The sequence below is a fragment of the Mixophyes fleayi genome, chromosome 1, assembly GCF_038048845.1.
Source record: "Mixophyes fleayi isolate aMixFle1 chromosome 1, aMixFle1.hap1, whole genome shotgun sequence".
Lineage (NCBI taxonomy): Eukaryota > Metazoa > Chordata > Amphibia > Anura > Limnodynastidae > Mixophyes > Mixophyes fleayi.
The window spans coordinates 447,299,270-447,314,067 of record NC_134402.1 but is presented as its reverse complement, the minus strand read 5'-3'; the positions used below and the strand labels follow the sequence as shown (position 1 = coordinate 447,314,067).

Genomic DNA, 14,798 nt, shown 5'->3' with positions numbered 1-14,798 from the left:
GATAAACTTTGTCTTCCACAGGTTTTGTTCACTCCCATGTTACAGATAGTTCATGGACAGCCGCACCTGGTGAAGGAACAGATGACCAGCGTGGTCCATCAGCATTGGATAGCTCCAGGATTCAATAAAGCTACTACAGACTATGTTCAGGCCTGCTGGATCTATGGAACTTCAAATCCAGGAAAAAGGGTCAAAACGACACAAGGTACAACTCCAAAAGCCTTTTATTCTTTTCAAAGACTACAGATAGACTATACAATTGCCTAAATCTGGAATATATGAATATGTTCTAGTCTGTACAGATCTTTCCAGTAAATGGCCGGAGGATTGGCCAGTAGCCAAGGCAACAGCAAAAGCAACTGCGAAAAAATTGATTGGTGAGATTGTGTGCAGGTATGGTGTCCCTGAGGTAATTGAAATCAGATAGAGGTACACACTTCACAGGGGAAATAATGCAACACATAATGACAGACTAGGCATACAGGAAGCTTTTCATGTGCCGTACAGACCACAAGCTAGTAGGCGAATAGAAAGGTTAAATGGGACATTGAAACTGAAGATTCAGAAAATCATAGCTGAGATAAAAAAAAAACATGGCCAGAATTCCTGCCCATAGCCTTGTTCAGTGTAAGAACTGTGCCAAATAGGAATAGCAAGCTGTCTCCTTATGAAATACTTTTTGGAACACTACCGAAGACAGTCTGTTATTACCCACAGCAACTACAACATAAACATGGAGATTTGACTAGCTATATGAGAAGTCTAACTGACCATTTCAACTATTTGCATGTTCTAGCATTTCCTTCATTTCCAGAGCCTGATTCAGACCTACAGCCGCATAAGCTGAAACCTGGCGATTGGGTGCACTTGATTGGGTGTACTTAAAGAAACACGTGAGGAAAACTTTTGAACCAAGATTTGAGGGTCCGTATCCGGTCTTGTTGACCATGCCCACATCAGTGAAACTCAAGAACCGAGACTTCTGGGTGCACGCATCACACTGCAAAAAGACGCTGGTCACACTGGACACATAACCTAGATCTCTGTGAAAACACAGACATGGGACCTGTTTGCCCACAACAAACTGCAGTATTTGAACCATGCATGTTGTGGCATAACACTAGTGTTTGTGTATGGGCATTACACCCGAAGGAATATGAGACACTAATAAAGGTAGCCCCTCAAATGGTCTGCATAATCACATATGATGAAAAAATAATACTAACCTACGGGCTGACCTACCCATTTTCCGGGTGTCTCATGAATATAACACATATACAATGGCAAGGGAAAGTGTTGATATTTTGTAAGTACCAAATGTCACAGTTAGACAAAATGTTCAAGTATAATAGCCTAAGGGCTAGATTTACTAAGCTGCGGGTTTGAAAAAGTGGGGTTGTTGCCTATAGCAACCAATCAGATTCTAGCTTTCATTTATTTAGTACATTCTACAAAATGACAGCTAGAATCTGATTGGTTGCTATCGGCAACATCCCCACTTTTTCAAACCCGCAGCTTAGTAAATCTAGCCCTAAGTCTGTCTCAGTTAACCTTAAATATTAGGTAAAGGTATAAATGAAACAAGAATGCTGAGTGAACATTTAAAGCAGGTAAACTATTATAACAATCACGCAAAAATGGTAACGGTTATAGAAGGTAATGAATTAAAAGCTTTAGCCACCAAACTGAAGGATGATTTAGAGAAACATTGGTGGGATGTATTTACCGGATCATCTCCATCGATGACTGGTATACTTAACTTACTAGTACACCCACTACTCATTATCACTGTGGCATTGATCATATTGATAGGATGAAACTGGTATATGTCATGTACGTTCAGAAAGATATACAGAGATTACAGCAGAGGCATGAAGAAAAGATACTTCTTGAATAATCAGGGGCAGAATTGATGATATCTCTACTCGGTCCCGGGTGAATGGTGAAAGACCCTTGCTGTCTCACAAGAGACTGTACAAAAGGGTAGTCTGGGTTGCGTTAGGTATCACCATTTCAGGCATTAACATTTTTAACCTTATATATATTATGAAAAGGAGGGAGGTTGTGAAAGGACCTCTAGGGTCCTCAGCATTAATGGTAATAATGATATGTGAAGGACTTAAAAATGTTGATATTGCCTTAAAAATACATTCAGCATAATCACCAGCTCCAGCCTTGAACTATCTCAAAGACCCCGGAGGAAGGCCTAGGACAGGGCATAATGGATGATGACGTTGGGAGTACTGGCGCCAGCGAAAGTTAATAAGAAGAACCCATAAAAGTGACATGAAGAGAACTATCTAGCTTTGTCAGAAGATTTATATTTATTGCAGGAGAATGTCAATCATGTGTTTCTATCCTATAACCAGATGAAACGCTTTTACATGTATAAATGTAGCCCACTAATAAATGAGCACAGCTCAGTTCCATCTTGACATTGGCATGTCTGTGTCTTGATTACTGATCTCCTGGTTAACCAGCATCTTATCTCACTGATATCTGAAGGGACTTGATAAAGGAGAGGTAAAATTACCCTAACAATTGCGTCTGTGCTGATGGCGATCTGCTCTTCATGTACGAGGAAGACATTCTGTACCTAACATATTTTTCATGCCACTAGTAAACGGAATATAGATGACAGTGTTTAAATCAGGCCTGACCAACCAGCGGCTCACTAACCTGCGGTAGTGATTCTACTTGGTGATATCATAACACTTTGCAGTTAGTATAGGGAAAAAATTTAGGCTTTGGGGTAAATTTACAAAGCTGTGAGTTTCCCAACGGTTTGAAAAGTGTAGATAATGCCTGTAGCAACCAGTCAGGTTCTAGCAATCATTTTGCAGAATGTACTAAATAAATGTAGCTAGAATCTTATTGGTTGCTATAGGCAACATCTCCACTTTACAAACCCGCCAGCAGGTTTGAAAAGTGTAGATGTTGCCGTTAGCAACCATTCAGATTCTAACTACCATTTAGTTAGTACATTCTGCAAAATGAAAGCTAGAACCTAACTGGTTGCTACAGGCAACATCTCCACTTTTCAAACCCCCTACATCAGACTTGTTACTAGCAGCAAAATGTCTATTAGTCATGTAGGCTTTGTTGTAGAGTTACAGTTGTTGGACTGAGTCAGGTTTCATCTTTAAGGACCATTTCAATCTGCTTGCCTTTTATCTCAGTAACACAGAGAAATGGCAGTTGGGGGTGAAACCTTTCATTACCTAGATTATCTTCATGGAGTGCAAGTGCACACCTTAGTGGATCCGAACTGTTTAACTCTACTCTTATTATTGGGCTAAGTGCAAGCACCAGAACTGATGGGAAATGGTAAATTACACACCACTGCTCCAATATTAATTGGAAAAGGTTCATTAAACACATCTGCACTTGTGTTTATGGAGAATGGTGTATTACTTACATCTGCTCTGGTGTTTATTAGGAACTGTTCATTGGGTACATCAGCTTTGCTGTTGATGTGTAATTGTTCAATTGCTACACAGACTTTGGTGTCGATGGTGAATGGTTCATTGTTCACATCTGCTTTGGTATTGATGCAGAATCGTCCATTTTCTACATAGCCTTTAGTGTTGATGGGAAATTCTTCAATGGTCACGTAAGCTTTGGTGTTGTTGAATTGTTCATTGGGCACGTCTGTTTTGGTGTTGATGGTGAGTTGTTCATGGTACACATCTGCTTTGATATTGATGCAGAATCGTTCATTTTCTACATCGGCTTTAGACTGATGGGAAATTCTTCATTGGTCACATAAGCTTTGCTGCTGATGAGGAATAGTTAATTAACTATGTCTAACTTAGTGTTAATGGGGAAGCATGTATTAGACTCAGCTGTCTCAGTGTTGCTAGTTAATAGAGCATCAGTTGTTTCTGCTTTTAAGCATCTGTGCAACATATCAGCTGAGGTGTTAAATGGAAATTTTCTTCTGGACATATACCTTTTTCCACTTATATGGAAAGACAAATCAGATACATCAGACTTGTTACTAGCAGCAAAATGTCTATTAGTCATGTAGGCTTTGTTGTAGAGTTACAGTTGTTGGACTGAGTCAGGTTTCATCTTTAAGGACCATTTCAATCTGCTTGCCTTTTATTTCAGTAACACAGAGAAATGGCAGTTGGGGGTGAAACCTTTCATTACCTAGATTATCTTCATGGAGTGCAAGTGCACACCTTAGTGGATCCGAACTGTTTAACTCTACTCTTATTATTGGGATAAGTGCAAGCACCAGAACTGATGGGAAATGGTAAATTACACACCACTGCTCCAATATTAATTGGAAAAGGTTCATTAAACACATCTGCACTTGTGTTTATGGAGAATGGTGTATTACTTACATCTGCTCTGGTGTTTATTAGGAACTGTTCATTGGGTACATCAGCTTTGCTGTTGATGTGTAATTGTTCAATTGCTACACAGACTTTGGTGTCAATGGTGAATGGTTCATTGTTCACATCTGCTTTCGCATTGATACAGAATCGTCCATTTTCTACATAGCCTTTAGTGTTGATGGGAAATTCTTCAATGGCCACGTAATCTTTGGTGTTGTTGAACTGTTCATTGGGCACGTCTGTTTTGGTGTTGATGGTGAGTTGTTCATGGTATACATCTGCTTTGATATTGATGCAGAATCGTTCATTTTCTACATCGGCTTTAGACTGATGGGAAATTCTTCATTGGTCACATAAGCTTTGCTGCTGATGAGGAATGGTTAATTAACTATGTCTAACTTAGTGTTAATGGGGACGCATGTATTAGACTCAGCTGTCTCAGTGTTGCTAGTTAATAGAGCATCAGTTGTTTCTGCTTTTAAGCATCTGTGCAACATATCAGCTGAGGTGTTAAATGGAAATTTTCTTCTGGACATATGCCTTTTTCCACTTATATGGAAAGACAAATCAGATACATCAGACTTGTTACTAGCAGCAAAATGTCCATTAGTCATGTAGGCTTTGTGCAGAGTTACAGTTATTGGACTGAGTCAGGTTTCATCTTTAAGGACCATTTCAATCTGCTTGCTTTTTATCTCAGTAACACAGAGAAATGGCAGTTGGGGGTGAAACCTTTCATTACCTAGATTATCTTCATGGAGTGCAAGTGCACACCTTAGTGGATCCGAACTGTTTAACTCTACTCTTATTATTGGGATAAGTGCAAGCACCAGAACTGATGGGAAATGGTAAATTACACACCACTGCTCCAATATTGATTGGAAAAGGTTCATTAAACACATCTGCATTTGTGTTTATGGAGAATGGTGTATTACTTACATCTGCTCTGGTGTTTATTAGGAACTGTTCATTGGGTACATCAGCTTTGCTGTTAATGTGTAATTGTTCATTTGCTACACAGATTTTGGTGTGGATGGTGAATGGTTCATTTTTCACATCTGCTTTGGTATTGATCCAGAATCGTTCATTCTCTACATAAGCTTTAGTGCTGATGGGAAATTCTTCATTGGCCACGTAAGCTTTGGTGTTGTTGTAGAATTGTTCATTGGGCACGTCTGCTTTGGAGTTAATGGTGAATGGTTCATTGTACACATCTGCTTTGATATTGATGCAGAATCGTTCATTTTCTACATCGGCTCTTGTGCTGATGGGAAATTCTTCATTGGTCACATAAGCTTTGCTGCTGATGAGGAATGGTTTATTAAATACCTCTACCTTAGTGTTAATGGGGAAGCATGTATTAGATTCAGCTGTCTCAGTGTTGCTAGTTAATAGAGCATCAGTTGTTTCTGCTTTTAAGCATCTGTGCAACATATCAGCTGAGGTGTTACAGGGAATTATGCTTTTGGACATATGCCTTTTGCCACTTATATGGGAAGACAAATCAGATACATCAGACTTGTTACTAGCAGCAAAGTGTCCATTAGTCATGTAGGCTTTGTAACAGAGTTTTCCCTTATGTCTCTGTATGAATGGGCCTGAGTCTGAGATACATCTCTGTATGCTGGGGTGGATAATCTCGCCATCTGCCATGGTCTTTGAAACTGTAAAATATTAAAAATGTAATTTTATTTGATTTAGGAAAAAGATATGTGTATACATATATAAAGATGGCACCGCATTTCAAGTAGCTGTCCAATGTGTAGGTCAGTGGTTGAAGTGGATGCCCACCTATAGACAATCCCTCCTTCATTATGAACACCCACCATCTAGCAGAATAACACCCACTATATAGCAAATAGTGTTTTTTTTCCTAGGGGGGGAGTTCATCCTAGCATCCCGTTACCTGAGGTCTGGAAACGCATTTCACCGCTATTCAGTCATCCTGCACTGTGAAAGTCTCGCACTAGTTCTCGACTTCAGGTAATGGCTAAGTGGTTAGCATTTCTGCCTCACAGCACTGGGGACATGAGTTAAATTCCCGACCATGGCCTTATCTGTGAGGAGTTTGTATGTTCTCCCCGTGTTTGCGGGGGTTTCCTCCAGGTGCTCCGATTTCCTCCCACACTCCAAAAACATACTGGTAGGTTAATTGGCAGCTATCAAATTGACCATAGTCTCTCTCTCTCTCTGTGTGTGTGTTAGGGAATTTAGACTGTAAGCTCCAATGGGGCAGGGACTGATGTGAGTGAGTTCTCTGTACAGCGCTGTGGAATTAGTGGCACTATATAAATAAATGGTGATAATGATGATGATGATGATGAATGGGGGTCCTGAGGATGGAACTTCATGTTTTCTACATGAGGGATCATGCTATGAATCATGTATATTAGAGATTTTCAAATTTGAAATCTATTTGTGTGGGTTAGTAATTATCCTGCCTGTTCCCACCACAGAAGGAAATCCAAGTTGTAAGTAGTGTAAGGTGGAGGAGGGCTCTGGTCTTTACACCAGCTCCCACCTCTGCCGCTCCATGTGGGAGGGACTCTGTTAAGAGCACCTATTACTCCCGCTGATGATATCATTGTTAGTAGTGTAAGGTGGAGGAGGGCTCTGGTCTTTACACCTGCTCCCACCTCTGCTGCTCAATGTGGGAGGGACTCTGTGAAGAGCACCTATTACTCCCGCTGATGATATCACCGGCTCTCTGCACAGACTGTCCTCACCATAGCAGCACTAACAGCATGAGTTACTGCTGTGTAGTGCAGTGTAGCTCTCTGACTCCTTATCTACTGCAGGAGGGTACAAGCTACTGGCTGGGACAAACTGGGCTGTAGTGTAAACATGGCAATTGCTTGGAACTTTGAGATTTTAAAAAAGTTTGGGCACACAACACGACTTCTGTAACCAAGTTGTCAACAATACGATACCCAGGATTTTCGGATTACCCATAGAACTTTCCGGCACCTCTCAGTAGGCCATTTGTAACGCTCCGGTCCCACAGATAGTACCTGTCTTGTTATCTGCAGTCCATTCATCTGGAAACTGCCATGTCCCAGCATCAGACATTCTCCAGTTCATTCATTCAGCTATATTCAGATCTGTGCAGCTGCAGCCTATTGCACTTCAGGACCTCCTCCCTCTTTTTCATTGGCTAAGCACTTCTGGAGCACTATTTAAACCTCCTGCATTCACCTGTCTGATGCCTGTTCTTCAAGCTCACTTCCTGCAGCCTGTGGTTCTGGTTCCTGTTCTCCTTGTGGTTTGCCTGTGTTCCAGTCTGCTCTCAGTCCGTGGTCTGTGCTAAACCATCGCTGTTCCAGTACCTCTATTACCATCTCCAGTGTACTCTATTGTGACAGCTCCAGTTCTCTCATCACTACCACTCAGAGCTGCTACTACATCTGTGACTCATCAGCTGTTACCACGAGTTACCTCCACTACTCCAGTCTGCTCTCAGTCTCTGGCCGTGTTGAACTATCACTGTTCCAGTACCTCTATTACCATCTCCAGTGTACTCTATTGTGACAGCTCCAGTTCTCTCATCACTACCGTTAAGAGCCGCTATTCTCTCTGTGACTCATCAGCCATTACTACGAGTTACCTCCACCACTCCAGTCAGCCTTCAATCTCTGGCTGTGTTGAACTATTGCTGCTCCAGTACTTCCATTACCATCTCCAGAGTACTTCATAGTGACAGCCTCTGTCCTCTCGTTGTATACCACAGAGCACCTATTCTCCTAGTGACTCATTGGCTGCTGACCATCAGCCTATATTATTGTTGTGCCTGTATTTATACCACTCATCTGTGGACTCCATCGTCTCCATCCACTTCACCTGGCTCCCCCACATCGTTCTGCTGTACACTCACTCATGGGACCGCGACCTGCAGACTTGGTGCAGCTAAGACCATACCTCCTTGGGGGGGTTCCTGGTGAAAATCACCAGTCTGTTAGACTCCACGCCCGTGGGTGGGCTTAGCCATGTTCAGCAGAGCCTAGGGATTAATTTCCTGTAAGACAACCGTGACACCGCCTAATGTTTTTTTGGGAGGGGATTAAAAGAAATTAAATGTATGTACATTTTTGGCTCGGGCAGTGAAGCTGACTAGCCGGGCTGGTCCGCGGTCCTGGATTATTGTTTAATACAGTTGGCTCCTTGACTTACTTTCAATGTAGGTGCCGTACAGCCTATTACTACAGTGCATGGTCCCTACCCTCTCTCTGATGGCCCCTCCTGCTCACACGCTGCAGCGGGAGCCACTTCTTCAACCCTGTGCTGTCCCTGACAATGCCTGGACATCTTATGGTAAGTAATTTTTAGAAACTACAGGTACACACACTAGGCACATAGACACTGGGCACACACACACTGGTACACACAATGGGCACAAACAAACTGGGCACACACACTGGCACACACACACTGGCTCACACACTAGGCACATAGACACTGGGCACACACACACTGGTACACACACTGGGCACAAACACGCTGGGCACACACACTGGCACACACACACTGGCTCACACACTAGGCACATAGACACTGGGCACACACACACTGGTACACACACTGGGCACAAACACACTGGGCACACACACTGGCACACACACTGGGCACACACACACTGGCTCACACACTAGGCACATAGACACTGGGCACACACACACTGGGCACACACACTGGCACACACACTGGTTCACACACTAGGCACATAGACACTGGGCACACACACACTGGTACACACACTGGGCACAAACACACTGGGCACACACACTGGCACACACACTGGGCACACACACACACTGGCACACACACTGGGCACACACACACTGGCACACACACTGGCACACACACTGGGCACACACACACTGGCTCACACACTAGGCACATAGACACTGGACACACACACACTGGTACACACACTGGGCACACACACACACTGGGCACACACACTGGCACCCACACTGGGCACACACACACTGGCACACACACTGGGCACACACACACTGGCTCACACACTAGGCACATAGACACTGGGCACACACACACTGGTACACTCACTGGGCACACACACACTGGCTCACACACTAGGCACATAGACACTGGACACACACACACTGGTACACACACTGGGCACACACACACTGGCTCACACACTAGGCACATAGACACTGGGCACACACACACTGGCACACACACTGGGCACACACACACTGGCTCACACACTAGGCACATAGACACTGGACACACACACACTGGTACACACACTGGGCACACACACACACTGGGCACACACACTGGCACACACACTGGCACACACACTGGGCACACACACACTGGCACCCACACTGGGCACACACACACTGGTACACACACTGGGCACAAACACACTGGGCACACACACTGGGCACACACACACTGGCTCACACACTGGGCACACACACACTGGCTCACACACTAGGCACATAGACACTGGGCACACACACACTGGTACACACACTGGGCACACACACACACTGGGCACACACACTGGCACCCACACTGGGCACACACACACTGGCACACACACTGGGCACACACACACTGGCTCACACACTAGGCACATAGACACTGGGCACACACACACTGGTACACTCACTGGGCACACAAACACTGGCTCACACACTAGGCACATAGACACTGGTCACACACTGGGCACACCACATTCTGGGCACACATACACTGGTACAGACACTGGGCACGCATACACTGGTGTATACACTGGGCACACATACACTGAGAACTCATACACTGGAACAGACATTGGGCATACAATTACAGGAATAGACAAAGGGCACACATAAATAGCGACAGACACACTGGGCACACATACACTAGTACAGACACTGAGCACACATACCATGGTAGAGAAACTGGGCATGCATACACTGGTACAGACACTCCGGGCACACATATACAGGGACAGACGCACTGGGCACATATATACAAGGACAGGTGCACTGGGCACACATAACAGTCTTTTGATGAGACTGAGGAATGTAAAGATAAAGTTAATAAATGTGAATTAATTTAATTTATGATGTGAGGATTAATTATTAAACTGGATGAGGCAACTTTCAGATTTTTTTCCAGGGCCACTTTAAGTTCCCAATCCGCCCTGACAATACGCTAATTAGGTTCCAGACCCGAATAGCTACTATAGAATAGGCTGATAGCTGCTCAGAGTACTTGCCCAGCACTGAGCTGCAATTGCCCCCCACTGTCAGTGCAGGGCAGGAAACAGGAAGCACAGCTGTGAAAACAGAGCAGAGAGAGATGCCAAGACTCACAGAAGAGAACAGTTGGAAGTACAAATACCCGCTCTACATTTTATATTTGGCGCTATATAAGACTGCATATTTTACTTGACACCAAATATATTGCTTTATAGATTGGTATTTCTATCAGTTATACAGCTCTGCACATTAGAATTGAAACCATCATCATCATCATCATCATTTATTTATATAGCACCACTAATTCCGCAGCGCTGTACAGAGAACTCACTCACATTAGTCCCTGCCCCATTGGAGCTTACAATCTAAATCCCCTAACATACACACACACACACACACACACACACACATACACAGACTAGGGTCAATTTGTTAGCAGCCAATTAACCTACCAATATGTTTTTGGAGTGTGGCAGGAAACCAGAGCACCTGGAGGAAACCCATGCAAACACGGGTAGAACATAAAAACTCCACATAGATAAGGCCATGGTCAGGAATTGAACTCATGACCCCAGTGCTGTAAGGCAGAAGTGCTAACCACTGAGCCACCAGCTAAGAACTTCATTTTATCCACAACCAACCCTGGGTGAAAAAAAATGCTTACGTAATAATGTATGCAGCTCTCAAAATCCAAATATTCTGGTCTGGAGCAAGATCTTATTGTTTATAATGATGAAATAGAAAGTTCCACACATTATATTGTTGGCAAAAAAAAATAAAAATGGTTGAATGAGATATATAATTACAAGTCATTTAACAAAAAAACCCTCAATGGTTGTAAAGGACCCAGATATGAAGGGTCAAGTCCACTTGTTGCCACAAACCGCTGCTGATGGTTGTAATATTATTTTTTAACTAACCTGAATGAGTAGTTGTTAGCAGTGTAGAACCAGGTTGTGTTGAGTTACAGCTGCACTTAGTTGTATCAGTCATGTTTTCCATGCCTTGTTCCAGTTTCTCCAGTCATCAGATCTCACTGCTGTTACAAAAGAAAAAATGTCATTCTACTGGTAAACTTTATCCTTAGATGCAGTATTGTGTTTTTCAGGCACACTGCTAAACATATTTTCACATTGTATAATATGTTATAGTAACATTATGAGACAGAAATCTACATATGCCTGTATTAAGCATATGGTTAAGACATCCAAGCAATGGGTTGATAGGGCCCTCCCACAATAGGACACAATGGGGCAATGTTTCTCTCTAATCTTTACTCTCTAACATTTTCTGTATGTGTGTAAAATGACCAATTTGTGATAGAGCATAGAGATGGTAATTTATATTCATTCACAGGGTTAAACATATCATACTAACAATACTCCTTACAAATGATAATAGAAATACTGAAAAACAAATCACAGGAGGCTATAGATTTAATATTTCATCATCTGCTTTAGATAATCTATTAAAATAACTATAAAAATCACACAATAAAAATAAACACAATGAGCCTGAATTAGTGTAGAACGCAAGTGCGAGCGCATGTACGCCGTATTCAGAGTTGAGGATGCGTCCAGGTCTGAATGAGCAGAAGTGTCAGACAACAGACAAGCCCCTCAGACACACCCATTAGACACACACCCTCAGACACTCCCCTCAGACACACCTTCAGACACTCCCCTCAGACACACCCCCTCAGACACTCCCCTCAGACACACACCCTCAGACACTCCCCTCAGACACACCCCCTCAGACACTCCCCTCAGACACTCCCCTCAGACACACCTCCTCAGACACACACACCCTCAGACACACCCATCAGACAATCCTCTCAGACACTCCCTAAAACACACACCCCTCAGACACACCACCTCAGACACACCCTTTAGATACACCCCTGAGACACACCCATCAGACACTTGCGTCCAACTCGTGACAAAAAGCTTTTGTTGCATATGATATGAGTGCTATTGCTATGAAGCATCATTTAAACTAGAATAGCGAAGCTAATACAGTAGGAACAAGTTCCCGACACGCATACAAAAAAAAAAATATGCTTATGTCTTTGCTACAATACGCTCTGCAATTCCTAATCAATAGGTAAAGTCTCAATAAGCATCTGCGAATCATTCACGAACCTCTAATTACAAACGGTTCGCTAGTTTAGAAGTTCCTCATCATCATCATCATCAGCTGATACTTACACCTGCCCCGGACCTTCTGCAAATAAAAACGCTTTTTCTACGTCTCAGGATAAATTGCTCAGAAGCGCCGTTACTGTGCATCGCCTACGTTAGAACACCCCTCCTCCATCATGTCTCTTCAGGCTCAAGGAGTCTTAAGTGCCCAAAAGTGGCCGGTCTGAATAGCTGCAGTTTGTACATTACTGTATGAGCGCGGCAAACGTCTCACTCTGGGCCCAATATGTATAAAACAGTTTATATTGTTACATTATATGGGAATACTGTTTCTGTGACATTTTATAATAGTAGATGAAATATGAATTAGAAGTATGTTTTTCCTTAATGCTATAGTAACTCAGGTAACTTGTTTTTCAGCCGTATCTCTTCCTCCAGTTCTAGTCCAAGTGCCAATTACAAGTGATGACAGCTCTGTGTGCATGCTATTACATGTGTTTGCAATCAGGGGCAACTGTCAAAATGTATTATTTTAATGTACAGTAGACGCTCATAACTTACTATTAAATGAATTTCATTAGGGGGGGTAAAAAATATTTTACCATTAATGCCTCTATAATTACCAGGTGACATTAGTTGAATAGTCTTAATTTTCTGTACATTCCTTTGTGATCTTATATTCCATGTATTGGACACATTCTGCAGTCTAGTAGAGCACAGCAGACCTACTCCTGTTTTCATCACCACTCGGATCTTCACATCCGCTCCTTGTTGAATTCGGGTGTACGTATACCTGATTTACATGCGTTTTAAAACAAACGCACATTGCGCTCACTATGCGTGCCTTAATGAATGTCCTTTGAATATATTTTTATTGCTATAGATATGTTAGATCATTTTGATTGAACAAGAGAAAGTATATTTATGATGTTTTGGGGATTATATTATGTATTGTAAAATTGATCAACTGGTCAATGGGCTGGATTTACCCTTTTCTTTGAGATAGAATTGAAATTGTTTAAAAGGCTTTTCATAATAAATATGCCCCTAACTCTCCATTTTATCATTTTATGAGATGACAATCCTAGATCGTCACTGTAAGATTCACATGAGAAGGGTGGACCTCAGGAACAAAGCTAGACTATGAAAAAAGCAACAACACCGTATATCAATTAATACCCTTAGGCTTTGTAAAACTCACCTTAAGATGTTATACATGACATGAGATGTTGGTGGTCCTGAGATGTTACAGGAGTTTGGCTTTGTTTTGGTCACTGTACATTTTATAGCCCAGGCACAATGAGGTCACAATACTGGAATATTATATCTCTATCCTGTGTGACATTTCACTCTGACATCACAACTGTAACTTGACTGTATCAGTCAAATGCATGTTAGTAGGAATACATTAAATATGTTTAGGTGTATACGTTAATGAAATAGGTAAATTCTCAAATGTTGGGGAGATATAAATATATATTGTCCATTACTTGGCTCTCAATTTTGTAAAACAAATTGGTTCCGTACTTAACCTCCAGCAAGAAAGCATTGTCCTGTTCCATATCGATCCAATAAAGAAAGCACTCAAGATTAACTCATATAGGGAAGTATCGAATTTTAGTTTATTCCAAAGGTTCTAATGTGTAAGTTCGAGTGTAACTTCCGTCAGGGATGACATCATAGTGAACTTGCAAAGAGCACTACATAAAGTACAGCGCTACAGAATTAGTGGCGCTATATAAATAACTGATAATGATGATGAAAAAGACCTGTTAATTACTCACCCAGGTGGATCAAGCAACAGAGGAGAATTCATGCTTCTGCTGGGATATAATTCAAATATCTAAACCTAGTGTGTGTGTGTTACAGTCCTCCTGTTGCTGGCTCCTAAAGACCCCTTGTAAACTGTATAGTAAGTATACAAGTCTAAGCAACAGTTAACAGTGAAAACATTTACACCTAAAGTGTGTGTTATGATATGCAGCTGACAGTTGAATGAATGTGATTACTCAAGTTTTAGAAGTGGGAATTAAGATATAAGGGTATAGTGATATATGAGCATAAAAAATTACAGTGACAACAGATCGTCA

At 42.2% G+C, this 14,798-nt stretch overlaps 1 protein-coding gene across 1 annotated transcript; it reads right to left on the bottom strand.

Annotated features, from left to right (window-relative positions):
* Nucleotides 1-4,344: 4,344 nt before the first annotated feature.
* On the bottom strand, nt 4,345-13,958 carry LOC142109995 (uncharacterized). Its single transcript, XM_075193748.1, has 3 exons — nt 13,910-13,958; nt 11,488-11,606; nt 4,345-6,010 (listed from the first exon to the last, which is right to left on the bottom strand). The coding sequence occupies exons 2-3, from the start codon at nt 11,567-11,569 to the stop codon at nt 5,100-5,102; spliced, it is 993 nt and encodes a 330-aa protein (XP_075049849.1). The 5' UTR covers nt 11,570-11,606; nt 13,910-13,958; the 3' UTR covers nt 4,345-5,099.
* Between the last annotated feature and the right edge of the window lie 840 nt (nt 13,959-14,798).